General features: G+C 41.9%; 1 protein-coding gene across 1 annotated transcript in view; it reads left to right on the forward strand.

Annotated features, from left to right (window-relative positions):
* Window positions 1-15000, forward strand: part of kalrnb (kalirin RhoGEF kinase b) — a gene marked incomplete at its 5' end in the record, with an annotated part of 80190 nt that overhangs the window by 32476 nt on the left and 32714 nt on the right. Inside the window, 11 exons of the mRNA XM_080834118.1 lie at window positions 439-563; window positions 905-971; window positions 1199-1308; window positions 1577-1646; window positions 2323-2412; window positions 3255-3347; window positions 4041-4152; window positions 4747-4937; window positions 5198-5299; window positions 5578-5720; window positions 6693-6795. Coding sequence (XP_080690244.1) covers window positions 439-563; window positions 905-971; window positions 1199-1308; window positions 1577-1646; window positions 2323-2412; window positions 3255-3347; window positions 4041-4152; window positions 4747-4937; window positions 5198-5299; window positions 5578-5720; window positions 6693-6795 — 1206 coding nt within the window. The remainder of the gene's footprint in view (window positions 1-438; window positions 564-904; window positions 972-1198; window positions 1309-1576; window positions 1647-2322; window positions 2413-3254; window positions 3348-4040; window positions 4153-4746; window positions 4938-5197; window positions 5300-5577; window positions 5721-6692; window positions 6796-15000) is intronic.

Raw genomic sequence — 15000 nt, forward strand, 5'->3', positions numbered from 1 at the left:
GTGTGATTAATGGTGTGTTGGTTTATCCCTGTCACTATGTGTTTGTCTGGCGATCTGTGTGTTAGTCTGTTTGTCTGTCTATCTGTACTGTACTGTCTATCTGTCTATCTGTCTGTGCCTTTGTGTTTTCATCTGTCCCTCTTGCCTTGTCAGTTACTCTCTGTGTCTTCGTCCTTTCAGCACAGTTTCCCCTTGTCTCTTCATTACTCATCGTCTGTCCTTGTCACACACTTCTCTGTCTCTCTCTCTCTCTCTCTCTCTCTCTCTCTCTCTCTCTCTCCCTCTCTCTCTCTCTTTCTCTCTTTATCTATCTATCTATCTCTATCTCTCCTCTCTCTTTTTTATACTTAATTGCCTCCAAGTGACTGTCAGATCTTAATGATATCTAAGGCAGCATTGTGGCTGATGTTTAGAGCTCTGTGTGCCTGACCTCGATAGGACAACAAAGATCTGGAGCTGGACATCATCCCAGCCAGCCTGACCCACCCCGACCCGGAAGTGAATCTGCATGACCCCGACCATGAGGTCAATGAGGAGAAGAGGAAGTCTGCCAGGAAGAAAGAGTGAGTGGAAGGAAGGGAGAGTCTTAGCGAAAAACTTTTTTTCTTCTCTAAAGCCGCCATGTTTGCTAATGAGAGCAGGGTTATGTAAGCAGGAGGAGCCCACAGTGAAGTGTATTGTTGCAGCAGTGGAGTCTCTGATCTCTTTGTCTCTGCTCGTTCAAGCGTTAAATGAATAGATTGACAGTGCCATGTAACGCTAATGAGTTGGCTTGGAAGGGCGCTCGCGAACTTTCCCTTGTCTGCACTCTGTCTCTCTCACTCTCTCTCTCTCTTTCCTTCTCTTAACCTGTCAAGTGCTTGACTGATTGTGATTCTCCTTCATCTATTTAATGGCAATCCAGGTATATCATGGCCGAGCTTCTTCAAACCGAGAGAGCGTACGTCAGGGACCTGCAGGAATGCTTAGAGGTGACTGCCAATGCTTTTTATCTATCGGGTCTTTCATATCAGTCCCGTCAAGCCTTTGTGTGTGTGTCAGTTCTGTTATATGAGAGCTGCCATCTCTATTTCTGAATATCATCTCATGGCTGTTCGGGAGCATTTTTAAACACCTGTGTGTGTGTGTGTGTGTTTGTGTGTGTGTGTGTGTGTGTGTGTGTGTGTGTGTGTGTGTGTGTGTGTTTGTGTGTGTTCAGACATTCCTTTGGGAGATGACCAGCGGCATGGATGAGATTCCCCAAGGAATCGCTAACAAGGAGCTAGTCATCTTTGGGAATATCCAGGAGATCTATGAATTCCATAATAAGTATGCATCATTCCTGGAGTCTTAAACATCAGACTCTATATTTATTGACACATGAGTCTTCAGTGATGTTTTTGTTAAAGATAATTGTAGTTTCCAAACCTTAATTGCATAAAACTATTTCATCTAATGTCTGCATACAGAAGACTACAACATTTCAGTGTTTTAAAGCCGATCAGTCATCACATCAGACCTTACTACTGTTTTACTCTGAAGTCTAAGCCCAAAGCTTCCCCATGAAAGCCTTGAATTATGGTTTGTTTGTGCGCAGCATTTTCCTGAAAGAGCTGGAGAACTATGAGCAGCTCCCTGAGGATGTGGGCCACTGCTTCGTCACATGGGTAAGGCCCGGCAGTCTTTTCAGAATCCGCACTGACAGACTTATCACTCACTTTTAATTATATAACAACCAGAGGAATCTCTCAGTGCCCTCTCTCCTCTCTTAATTGGTTCTATGCTACTTTTAATCTGTCTCTCCCCTCCCTTCCCCTCCCATCTTTCTCCATTCATTACCCCTCCTCCATCTCTTCCCTTCCCCCCCCCCCCCTTCCTCCATCTCTTCTCCCCCCCCCCCCCCTTCCTCCATCTCTTCTCTCCCCCCCCCCCCTCCTCCATCTCTTCCCTTCCCCCCCCCCCCCCTTCCTCCATCTCTTCTCTCCCCCCCCCCCCCCCTTCCTCCATCTCTTCTCCCCCCCCCCCCTTCCTCCATCTCTTCTCCCCCCCCCCCCCTTCCTCCATCTCTTCTCTCCCCCCCCCCTTCCTCCATCTCTTCTCTCCCCCCCCCCCTTCCTCCATCTCTTCTCTTCCCCCCCCCTCCTCCATCTCTTCTCCCCCCCCCCCCCCTTCCTCCATCTCTTCTCTTCCCCCCCCCCCTTCCTCCATCTCTTCTCTTCCCCCCCCCTCCTCCATCTCTTCTCCCCCCCCCCCCCCCCTTCCTCCATCTCTTCTCTTCCCCCCCCCCCCTTCCTCCATCTCTTCTCTCCCCCCCCCCCCCCCCCTCCTCTTCTCCTCTACCAGGCGGATAAGTTCCACATTTACGTCACGTACTGCAAGAACAAACCTGACTCCAGTCAGCTCATCCAGGGCCAGGCTGGCAGGTTCTTTGATGTAAGCACATCTTTTTCCCACTCTCTCTCTCTTCCTCTCTCTCTCTATCCCTCTCTCTTTCTCTTCCTCTCTCTTCCTCTTTTCCTTCTCCGAGGACTTATCACACACCCACATACAGACACAGATGGAGTTTTTTTTTTTTCCATCTTGCTATGCACAGAAATAATAATAAAAAAATATTCTTTAAAGAGCTGAAGGCTCTACTTTTTAAACTTTATTTTCTCGGCATAACAAAATATTGTGTAGGTGGCATCAGCTTAAAGTTAAAAAAAGATGAACATTATTGTTGTAAAGAAGAAAGCTGAAGAATCCCCACAAGGGTTCTACAAAGGATAACCCATGTCTGTGTTTTTAGTAGAACCTGATAAGGTTGTAATCTAAAGCGTTAAAGGTACCCTCTTTTCCAAAAGTGTAAGTGGAGAAATTCAATTCAATTTTATGTATGTAGCACAAAAACAATATAAACTGCCTCGAGGCACTTTGAGACACAGCCCTGTTCTGACACAAGCGACAGTTAGATGGCACCAAAGTACTGTCACTGTGGTCCCTAGTATTACTCCGAATAACATCTCACAGTTGTTTTCTGGCCTCACCAAATATAATGATTATTCATGTGTGCTATTACTCACGCATCCATTTACACCTCAATTCGTTGTTGCTTAAACAAAACACAGGGCACCTGATATGCTGCCTTCAGTTACAATCACCTAAGTCCCACACCTAACACAGCAGTGGGATTTAAAGGGTCTGGACGGAGGGGAGGATTCTTTCCTGTTGTTCATTCTGACTTTTTGAGATGTGTCCCGTCAGGTCACAGTGATTTGCTCTCTCTCTCTCTGCAGGAGATCCAGCGCAGGCATGGACTGGCCAACTCCATCTCCTCCTACCTCATTAAACCAGTGCAGAGGATCACAAAGTACCAGCTTCTGTTGAAGGTAAAACTAAAGATTGCATGGACTGGTGTGTCATGTGTAAATAAGAAAACCTGCTGGATTTGAAAGGTAAATTAACCTGTATGAAATACTGTGCAAAAGACTTGAACAGAAAATGATGTAAAAATAGAATTTGAGAATTGATGTAATAATACTGAAATTAAACTGTATATAATACTTTGTAATTCAATACAGTAATATACAATACAGTAATGCAATGATACAAAATTGTAGAATATCACATCAAAATGACACAATGTAAGAAGCCATAATACATTAGCATGTGTTACATAAAACTGTGTGTTCAATATGAGTAGCATTTTCAGTCGAACTGCTGCTTTGAAACTGCTGTGGCTGCCCCTGGTCAATGGCCTGTGGTGTTCGTGATCCTCTCTGATTGGCTGGAAAACTGGAAACCAGTTTATCATCCTTTGATTGCCTGCTTGCAATCTCCCCATTCACTAATTGGTTGCTGTTTTTTTTATGTGTGTGTGTGTGTGTTGGTGTGTGTGTGTGTGTGTGTGTGTGTGTGTGTGTATGTTTATGTGTGTGTGTGCGTGTGTGTGTGTGTGTGTGTGTTGGATATGTGTGTGTATGTTTATGTGTGTGCGTATGTGTGTATGTTTATGTGTGTACGTGTGTGTGTGTGTGTGTGTGTGTGTGTGTGTGTGTGTATATGTTTGTGTGTGTAAACAGGAGTTGTTGACGTGCTGCGAGGAGGGGAAAGGAGAAATAAAGGAAGGTTTGGAGGTCATGCTCAGTGTCCCCAAGCGAGCCAACGATGCCATGCATGTCAGCATGCTGGAGGGTAACAACCACTGCCAACAGCAGCATTACACACATGCAACATACAGCCATGCTGTACACGTTAGCAACGTGCTTTATTAACATGTCAGCATGCTACATTTGCCCAGTTTTATAACACCAAACAACAGCATTGCACACACATACCATGTAGCACACGTTAGCATCCGACAAACTGTTCTGTTAAACATCTCAGCCGCTGTAGGTGTATTTCCACATGTTGTAAACACTGATGCCCAGTTCCAAAATAGATATATAGATAGATAGATAGATAGATAGATAGATAGATAGATAGATAGATAGATGGATACTTTATTGATCCCGAGGGAAATGCAGGGGTTTGAGCTCGTGCTGTATTTATACCTTAATCAATGAAGATGTTTCAGTGACTGCATGAAGCAGGTGTATGACATCATAGTGAAAGCTAAATCGTCGAATGTAATTAGTCTAATCTTTTCTAGAGACCTAAAGTTCGGACATTTGTGAATGCATGCATGTGAATTTTTAAGTATGAATCCTCAGAATGGTTGACTGTCTGAGTCTTGGCACAAGGTTCTGTGGAACAAAGTTCTGTCACTGATCTGTTTCTGACCCGCAGGTTTCGATGAGAACCTGGCCGTACAGGGAGAGCTCATCCTCCAGGACACCTTCCAGGTGTGGGACCCCAAGTCCCTGATCCGAAAGGGCCGTGACCGCCACCTGTTCCTGTTTGAGATTTCGCTGGTCTTCAGCAAAGAGATGAAGGACTCATCGGGACGAACTAAATACGTCTACAAGAGCAAACTACTGGTAGGGCAGCCTCACATTCACCTCATAATGAGGAAAACAGCAGGTTTCCAGTGTAGATACGTCCCCAGTGGGCTTAATAATTAGCATAATAATAAAGAACATGCCATGTAGTTCACTAAGCCATTCATCAGATGACATGATTAAGGTTGAAATAGTATTTATTTTATTCGTTGTTGTTGACTACCCTTATTAGAGACCGTGTTTCATACAGTAGTGTGGCAGTGTTATATAATGTGATATGGAATTTGTTACGTTTCCAGACGTCAGAGTTGGGGGTGACTGAGCATATTGAGGGGGACCCGTGTAAGTTTGCTCTGTGGGCTGGACGGACCCCCACCTCCGACAACAGAACGGTCTTAAAGGTAAGACACATCTTCAGGAACATACACCCTCTCATTTTCTCACAATCATATTCCTGCTTTTATGCAGAAATGTCCATAATCTGTGTGAGTCTCATTTTTGCTTAAGAGACATGTTTAAAAATGCATATACATTTCACACTCCTTGCCCTCTCATTGAAATAAAACACTGCAACCTATCTATAGAGAGTAAAGAGTGTGTGCGTGTGTGCGTGTGCGTGTGCGTGTGCGTGTGCGTGTGCGTGTGCGTGTGCATGTGCGTGTGTGTGTGTGTGTTGTAGGCCACCAGTATGGAGTTGAAGCAGGAGTGGATCAGGAACATCCGGGAGGTAATCCAGGAGAGAACAGTCCACCTGAAGGGGGCGCTAAAGGAACCCATCCACCTGCCCAAAACTCCTGCTCGTCAGAGGACCATCAGCAAGAGGTGACACTGACACAGATAGACACACACATACACACACGTGTAGACACACACATACACACACGTGTAGACACACACATACACACACACAGACACGCGCATAGACACACATGTAGACAGACATATATACACACACATAGACCACACATACACACAGATGTAGACACACACATAGACACACACATGAACAGACATATATACACACATGTAGACTCACACATACTGTAGGCATACATGTAGACACACACATATACACACATGTAGACACATGTAGACACACACATAGACACACACATGAACAGACATATAGACACACACATTGACACACACATGAACAAACATATAGACACACACATGAACAGACATATAGACATACGCATAGACACACACATGAACAGGCATATAGACACACACACACACACACACATAGACACACACATGAACATGCATATAGACATACACATAGACACACATGAACAGACATATAGACATACACTTAGACACACACATGAACAGCCATATAGACACACACACACACACATAGACACACACATGAACAGCCATATAGACACACAAACACACACATAGACACACACATGAACAGACATATAGACACACACACACACATACACATAGACACACACATGAACAGACAAGTAGACAGCCAAAGAGAGACGGATCCCTGTGTCTGGGAAGACCTGAGGGCCTGCTTCATGTTGGAAACAGTGGGGAGTGAAGAGATTCTCAGTATGACTGTTTCAGCCCATAATAGTGTAGCATCCATTTTGGCTGCAAATCTTTCGGTAAAGGTTAAATCTGAATGTCAAGTTGAAAATATCTTTAAGTTACTTCAAGCTCCATCAAACCTTGGGCCCCAGGAGCTAATTGGCCATTACAATCGCCTATATAGCATGGAGCTTCTTGTAAATGTTGAGCCTTCTGTGACAGAATTGGGCGTAATTCCCCCCCACACAGGGACATGACTGATGATGCAGACAGCCAGGGGGATGCCAGCAGTCAACCCGACACCATCTCCATCGCCTCACGCACCTCTCAGAACACTGTGGACAGCGACAAGGTAGACGAGACGCGCAAACACACACACACACACACACACACTCCCACACACACACACACACACACACACACTCCCACACACACACACACACACACACACACACACACACACGCACCTCTGCTGGCTTAGAAAACACTAAACAGAGAATATATGATGCCCTCTCTTTCTTCAACTCTATCTCTCTATCTTCATCTCTCTGGCATACAAGCATACACAGAAAACAAACTTTATAAAAGGACCTGTGTCTCTATCTCTTTCACCACGTTTCTCCCTCCTTCTCTCTGACACTCACTTACACTCTCCTCACTTTTCTCTTTCATTCTTGAGATCTCTCTCAAGAGTTTTTCTGCCTCTTTTGAATCTATAATATTCAGACACACACACACACACACACACACACACACACACACACAAAAACAATAAAAACATACACACAAACACACACACACACACAAACATATACACACACACACCACAACCACACACACACACACACACACACACACACACACACACACACACACACACACACACACACACACACACATATTCATGCTGATGTATAAACTCATCAAAAAAGCAAGAAAGGGAAGCTGGGATGCTTCATCTCTCTATCTCTCTTCCTGTTTCTCCACCTCTCCTCCTTCTTCCATCTCCTTATTTATTTTTCTCTCTCCATCTCTCCAATATGGTCACATGAGCGCCACAGGAGGGAGCCAAATGGCCGTTATTAACTTGTGGTTGCCAGGTTACAGAACTGAACAAGTAGGCAAGACACGGTTGTTCTTTTGTTTCAACAACTAGTGTCACGCTGGCTTACCTCTCTTTGGTAGTCGTCGTGTCACGTCACTCAGAATTTGATGTCAGAAGTCAGAAGTAGACCTCTTTTTTTGCCCCGCCTAGTTTTGGCTTTGCAATGGTCTCTTGTTGCTGGAAATCGCAAGCATTCATTGAAAATAAACGGCCGCTGGTCACTCTCTCTCTCCTGTGTCCCTCGGGTGACCAATGGAGTAACACACACACACACTTACGCACACACACACACACACACACACACACACACGCATACACACACACACATGCATACACACACACACACACACACACACAAACAGACACACACTCAGACACACACACACACACACAAACAGACACACACTCAGACACACACACACAAACACGTCATGGAACACTGGTCTCCCCATCTCTTTTGCCCTCTCTTCATTTTCCTCTCTTCCTCTCATCTTTTTGCTTCTATCTAATCTCTCCCTTTTTCTCTAATACGCACACACACACCCACACACACACGCATGCACGCACGCACATCTTGGAACTCTCTGTCTCCCCTTCTCTTCTTGATTTCTATCTGTCTTTTTCCCGTTTATCATTTTCTCTCCATCTCTGCAATAATGTTTTAATGAGACAAATAAACTAAATGCCAGAATGAAAGTGACTCATATTAAAACAGTGAATTACGAGGCCAGATTAATTTGACATGTTTTGGAATCTACAATATCAAAACAGCCTGCCATGCTCTGACATCCCCTCTATCAGTCTTACACACAAACACACACACACACACACACACACACACACACACACACACACACACACACACACACACACACCATGTAGCAGATACTTCTATAGAAACCAACTTTATAGTACATGCAGCCAAGGCTTTGAACCGGTTCACGGAACGAAAACGAAAACCAGAAACGTTTGATGTTTTGCTAGGAACAGAAACGAAACCAGAAACTTTAAAACAAACTAGAAAATGCATTTCCTGAAGGAAATACCAGTGCATGAAATGCAAAGGTTAAGAAAGGAAGAAGAAAAGAAAGAAGAGTGAAAGAAGGAAAGAAGAAAGGAAAGAAGAGTGGAAGAAGGAAAGACAAAAGGAAAGAAGAGTGAAGAAAGGAGAGAAGAGCGGAAGAAGGAAAGAAGAGTGAAAGAAGGAAAGAAGAAAAGAAAGAAGAGTGAAGAAAGGAAAGAAGAGTGGAAGAAGGAAAGAAGAAAAGAAAGAAGAGTGAAATAATGAAAGAAGAAAGGAAAGAAGAGTGAAGGAAGGAAAGAAGAGTGGAAGAAGGAAATAAGAAAAGAAAGAAGAGTGAAAGAAGGAAAGAACAAAGGAAAGAAGAGTGAAAGAAGAAAATAAGAAAGGAAAGAAGAGTGGAAGAAGGAAAGAAGAGTGAACAAGAGTGGCTCTGGATGAAGAGATAAAGAGAGAGTGAAAATATTGAAAAAAGGAGATAAAAATGGAGTGAAGAAGAGAGATTGAGTGTGAGAGAAAGTTGACTGAGAGAGAAAGATGGAGAGATGGAGAGAAAAAAAAGTAGAGAATGGATGGTGTCTTAATGTTCCTAGTTACAGTTAAATTGAGAGGGACAGAGAGAGTAGAGGTTCCTTTGATTTGGTGCAGCTGTCAGTGAAGCACAGGTGCAAGCCAGTTTAAAGACCCTATTATGATGTCATAATGGCCCAATGTAAGTCAATGGGAGAAATTTATATTCGTTTTTCTTTAATATATTAAAAAGTATAAAGTTTAGAAAAGTGAAAAATACATAGCATAAGTGTCGTTTACAAGACCTACGCGTCAAAGTTTGAATGAAGTTTCTACGTTAAGCGGTTCGGGCTGAATTAATCGCAGAAAAAGGTAACAAGAATAAGAAGAAGAAGAAGAAGAAGCCTAGGAATAACAATACAGGGCATTTCATGCACTGTAATAAGAAAACTAGAAAATGCATTTCCTGAAGGAAATACCAGTGCATGAAATGCAAAGGTTAAGAAAGGAAGAAGAAAAGAAAGAAGAGTGAAAGAAGGAAAGAAGAAAGGAAAGAAGAGTGTAAGAAGGAAAGAAGAGTGAAGAAAGGAAAGAAAAGTGGAAGAAGGAAAGAAGAGTGGATGAAGGAAAAAAGAAAGGCAAGAAGAGTGGAAGAAGGAAAGACAAAAGGAAAGAAGAGTGAAGAAAGGAGAGAAGAGTGGAAGAGGGAAAGAAGAAAGGAAAGAAGAGTGAAAGAAGAAAAGAAAGAAGAGTGAAGAAAGGAAAGAAGAGTGGAAGAAGGAAAGAAGAGTGAAATAATGAAAGAAGAAAGGAAAGAAGAGTGAAGGAAGGAAAGAAGAGTGGAAGAAGGAAATAAGGAAAGAAAGAAGAGTGAAAGAAGGAAAGAAGAGTGTAAGAAGGAAAGAAGAGTGAAGAAAGGAAAGAAAAGTGGAAGAAGGAAAGAAGAGTGGATGAAGGAAAAAAGAAAGGCAAGAAGAGTGGAAGAAGGAAAGAAAAATGGAAGAAGAAAATAAGAAAGGAAAGAAGAGTGGAAGAAGGAAAGAAGAGTGAACAAGAGTGGCTCTGGATGAAGAGATAAAGAGAGAGTGAAAATATTGAAAAAAGGAGATAAAAATTGAGTGAAGAAGAGAGATTGAGTGTGAGAGAAAGTTGACAGAGAGAGAGATGGAGAGAAAAAAAAATAGAGAATGGATGGTGTCTTAATGTTCCTAGTTACAGTTAAATTGAGAGGGACAGAGAGAGAAGAGGTTCTTTGGATTTGGCACAGGTGTCAGTGAAGCATACTAAGGCAGAAGGCAGTAACTTCTATGTTAAAGCTCAGTGGTATGATAACAATGGAATAATGACCCTATTAATTAATCAGTAGTAATACTATTTAATTTATCACAATTACCAATACAATGATTATCTCACACACACACACACACACACACACACACACACACACACACACACACACACACACACACCATTGAATTATCACATTAAGCACATAAAACAATGAACTTGAATTGTCACATGAAACACATAAAACATCTATGTCAGTCCATTGGGGGGTGTGTGTGTGTGTGTGTGTGTGTGTGTGTGTGTGTGTGTGTGTGTGTGTGAGAGAGAGAGAGAGAGAGAGAGAGAGAGAACGATAGAGAATGAGGCCCATTTTCCCCCTCCACATGCCCCCGCTCGCCAAGCGAAGTTACCCGATTTAGATGCACCTTTTTCGGACTAGCCACAGGCACTGGGTGGGGGAATAGCCCGATAGCTTAGCATATCTGCCATGCAATTCTAATGGTAATGCTACCTAGCTTGGTATGCTAACTGTCGGTAGCCTATACATTGTGAAATCAACCAAAATACTGATGTCACTGGCTTTAATTTAATAATGGCATGTTAGTAGTACATTTAATATCAGTACATTTGTTTAATTACTGCTGATATTTTACAAATACGTCAAAAACTCATTTTTGACCAAACTTGAAGTTACGGTCTTTTGCCTTAGCACGGCAGAGTAAAGCACAGGTGCAAGCAGTTTAAAGACCCTATTATGATGTCATAATGGCCCAATGTAAGTCAATGGGAGAAATTTATATTCGTTTTTCTTTAATATTTTAAAAAGTATAAAGTTTAGAAAAGTGAAAAATACATAGCATAAGTGTCGTTTACAAGACCTACGCGACAAAGTTTGAATGAAGTTTCTACGTTAAGTGGTTCGGGCTGAATTAATCGCAGAAAAAGGTAACAAGAATAAGAAGAAGAAGAAGCCTAGGAATAACAATACAGGGCATTTCATGCACTGTAATTATGTTCCGGATCAGAATCGTTTACCTAAAATAATGGTAACCGGTTAATAACGTTATTTTTTCGTTCTTTCACAAGATTCCCAAATGCAATATGATTGGTGATTCACTTAGATAGAGAACCTTGCTGCACACCGCCAGCTAGTAGCCTTATCGGATCAAATCTATGCACAAGCTGTAGCCACCAGTCTCTCGAACTCAATCTTAATCAAGTGATTGGATACTGAGGCAGACCGACGCAGTGCTTCAGTGCTCAGTTTAGTTGGCTAATGCGAAAAGTACATCGGTTTCAATGCTTATTACAGTGCATGAAATGCCCTGTATTGTTATTCCTAGGCTTCTTCTTCTTCTTCTTCTTCTTCTTCTTCTTCTTCTTCTTATTCTTGTTACCTTTTTCTGCGATTAATTCAGCCCGAACCACTTAACGTAGAAACTTCATTCAAACTTTGTCGCATAGGTCTTGTAAACGACACTTATGCTATGTATTTTTCACTTTTCTAAACTTTATACTTTTTAAGATATTAAAGAAAAACGAATATAAATTTCTCCCATTGACTTACATTGGGCCATTATGACATCATAATAGGGTCTTTAAACTGGCTTGCACCTGTGCTTTACTCTGCCGTGCTAAGGCAAAAGACCGTAACTTCAAGTTTGGTCAAAAATGAGTTTTTGACGTATTTGTAAAATATCAGCAGTAATTAAACAAATGTACTGATATTAAATGTACTACTAACATGCCATTATCAAATTAAAGCCAGTGACATCAGTATTTTGGTTGATTTCACGATGTATAGGCTACCGACAGTTAGCATACCAAGCTAGGTAGCATTACCATTAGAATTGCATGGCAGATATGCTAAGCTATCGGGCTATTCCCCCACCCAGTGCCTGTGGCTAGTCCGAAAAAGGTGCATCTAAATCGGGTAACTTCGCTTGGCGAGCGGGGGCATGTGGAGGGGGAAAATGGGCCTCATTCTCTATCGTTCTCTCTCTCTCTCTCACACACACACACACACACACACACACACACACACACACACACACACACACACACACACACACACACACACCCCAATGGACTGACATAGATGTTTTATGTGTTTCATGTGACAATTCAAGTTCATTGTTTTATGTGCTTAATGTGATAATTCAATGGTGTGTGTGTGTGTGTGTGTGTGTGTGTGTGTGTGTGTGTGAAAATCATTGTATTGGTAATTGTGATAAATGAAATAGTATTACTACTGATTAATTAATAGGGTCATTATTCCATTGTTATCATACCACTGAGCTTTAACATAGAAGTTACTGCCTTCTGCCTTAGTATGCTTCACTGACACCTGTGCCAAATCCAAAGAACCTCTTCTCTCTCTGTCCCTCTCAATTTAACTGTAACTAGGAACATTAAGACACCATCCATTCTCTATTTTTTTTTCTCTCCATCTCTCCATCTTTCTCTCTGTCAACTTTCTCTCACACTCAATCTCTCTTCTTCACTCCATTTTTATCTCCTTTTTTAAATATTTTCACTCTCTCTTTATCTCTTCATCCAGAGCCACTCTTGTTCACTCTTCTTTCCTTCTTCCACTCTTCTTTACTTTCTTATTTTCTTCTTCCATTTTTCTTTCCTTCTTCCACTCTTCTTGCCTTTCTTTTTTCCTTCATCCACTCTTCTTTCCTTCTTCCACTTTTCTTTCCTTTCTTCACTCTTCTTTCCTTCTTACACTCTTCTTTCCTTTCTTCTTTCCTTCTTTCACTCTTCTTTCTTTCCTTATTTCCTTCTTCCACTCTTCTTTCCTTCCTTCACTCTTCTTTCCTTTCTTCTTTCATTATTTCACTCTTCTTTCTTTTCTTCTTTCCTTCTTCCACTCTTCTTTCCTTTCTTCACTCTTCTTTCTTTTCTTCTTTCCTTCTTTCACTCTTCTTTCCTTTCTTCTTTCCCTCTTCCACTCTTCTCTCCTTTCTTCACTCTTCTTTCCTTTTGTCTTTCCTTCTTCCACTCTTCTTGCCTTTCTTTTTTCCTTCATCCACTCTTCTTTCCTTCTTCCACTTTTCTTTCCTTTCTTCACTCTTCTTTCCTTCTTACACTCTTCTTTCCTTTCTTCTTTCCTTCTTTCACTCTTCTTTCTTTTCTTCTTCCTTCCTTAACCTTTGCATTTCATGCACTGGTATTTCCTTCAGGAAATGCATTTTCTAGTTATGCTAGTTGTTTCAATTGGTAAGACTAAATATAATTACATTAACCAACTCAAATAAACTTGATAATTCCAGTTTTTGATACAATTACAACGCCATTTTCAAGACGGAACTTTCAAGAAAAACTCGATATCGTGAGAATCCGGTAAGTTTAATGAAACTGCTTTGCAGGTGGGACAATGCGATGTTTAGTGGACAAACTTTGTCAAAGCTCACATAGGCTACTTTCTGATAAGGTTTTGGGCATGTGTTAATGAGTTAAATATTCACAATGGTAGCTTTGTAGATACCATTGTAGTTTTGTAATATTTGTATTGTCTCTGTTGACAAAAATGCACTGATAAGGCCCTGACGAGGTTTGGCCAAATGCTGTTTTGTTTTTGTTTGCCCAACAACATAGCATACATTTTCCTTGTCTTAACTCATGTATAATACTAACAAAATGTCCGAATTACAGTTATGCCGCTTACATAATGTAGCCTATAGTGCTTTTTTAAGGTTTAATGACAGGATAGAGACAAGATCATTTTAAAGTCCTAATGATCAGCCTACTTATTTGTATGTACCGCAGCTGACATGGAACGCTATTAACCGGTTCAGGAACTTTATTTTTTTGTTCTAGCCGGTTCAGGAACGTCAATTTTAGGGTTGAAACGAAAACCGGAAATGTTAAAATACTGTTTCTGTTCGGAACGAACCAATTGGGAAAAAATTCTGGTTCAAAGCCCTGCATGCAGCACATACTTGGAATAAATAGAGTGTGTGCTTGCTCCCTGGGACTTGAACCCATTACCTTAGGGTTGATAGCTTCTTGCTCTACCAGTTGCTATACCAGTTGAGCTGCTATACCAGTTGTTATGCCAGTTGAGCTGCGCTATACCAGTTGCTATACCAGTTGCTATACCAGTTGTTATGCCAGTTGAGCTCCAGGAGTTTGCCATGGCCCTCTGTCAGGTGTCTATGCTGGTGGTGTTTGCAGTGTGGGGGTCAGACAGGGTTCAGAGGTGCCCTTGGCTCTGTTGTCAGCTACTCCCGGCACCACAAAATAACATGTCTAAAAGGGGATATTTGGAAAGACACCAAAGTTTACAATGCCACAGGGGAAACTGGCCCAGCTTGTCCTTCCCTTGTGTGTGCTCTCTCTGTGTGTGTGTCTGTGGGAGATAGAGAGTGTGTGTTTGTGACTCTGTGTGTGAATGTGTTTGTGGATGCAGGGATATTGTCTTTGGTTAGAGGTTTTCCTGCTATGGAAAGTCTGAGATTTTCGGGCATTTTGACCTGAGTGCCATGTCCTACAAGTACAGGGTTTTTGTCACCCTGTGTGTGTTTGTGTGTGTGTGTGTGTGATTGTGTGTGTGTGTGTGTGTGTGTGTGTGTGTGTGTGTATGTGTGTGTGTGTGTGTGTGTGTGTGTGTGTTTCTGTGCATGTGT

Source organism: Sprattus sprattus (genome assembly GCF_963457725.1).
Source record: "Sprattus sprattus genome assembly, chromosome: 3".
Lineage (NCBI taxonomy): Eukaryota > Metazoa > Chordata > Actinopteri > Clupeiformes > Clupeidae > Sprattus > Sprattus sprattus.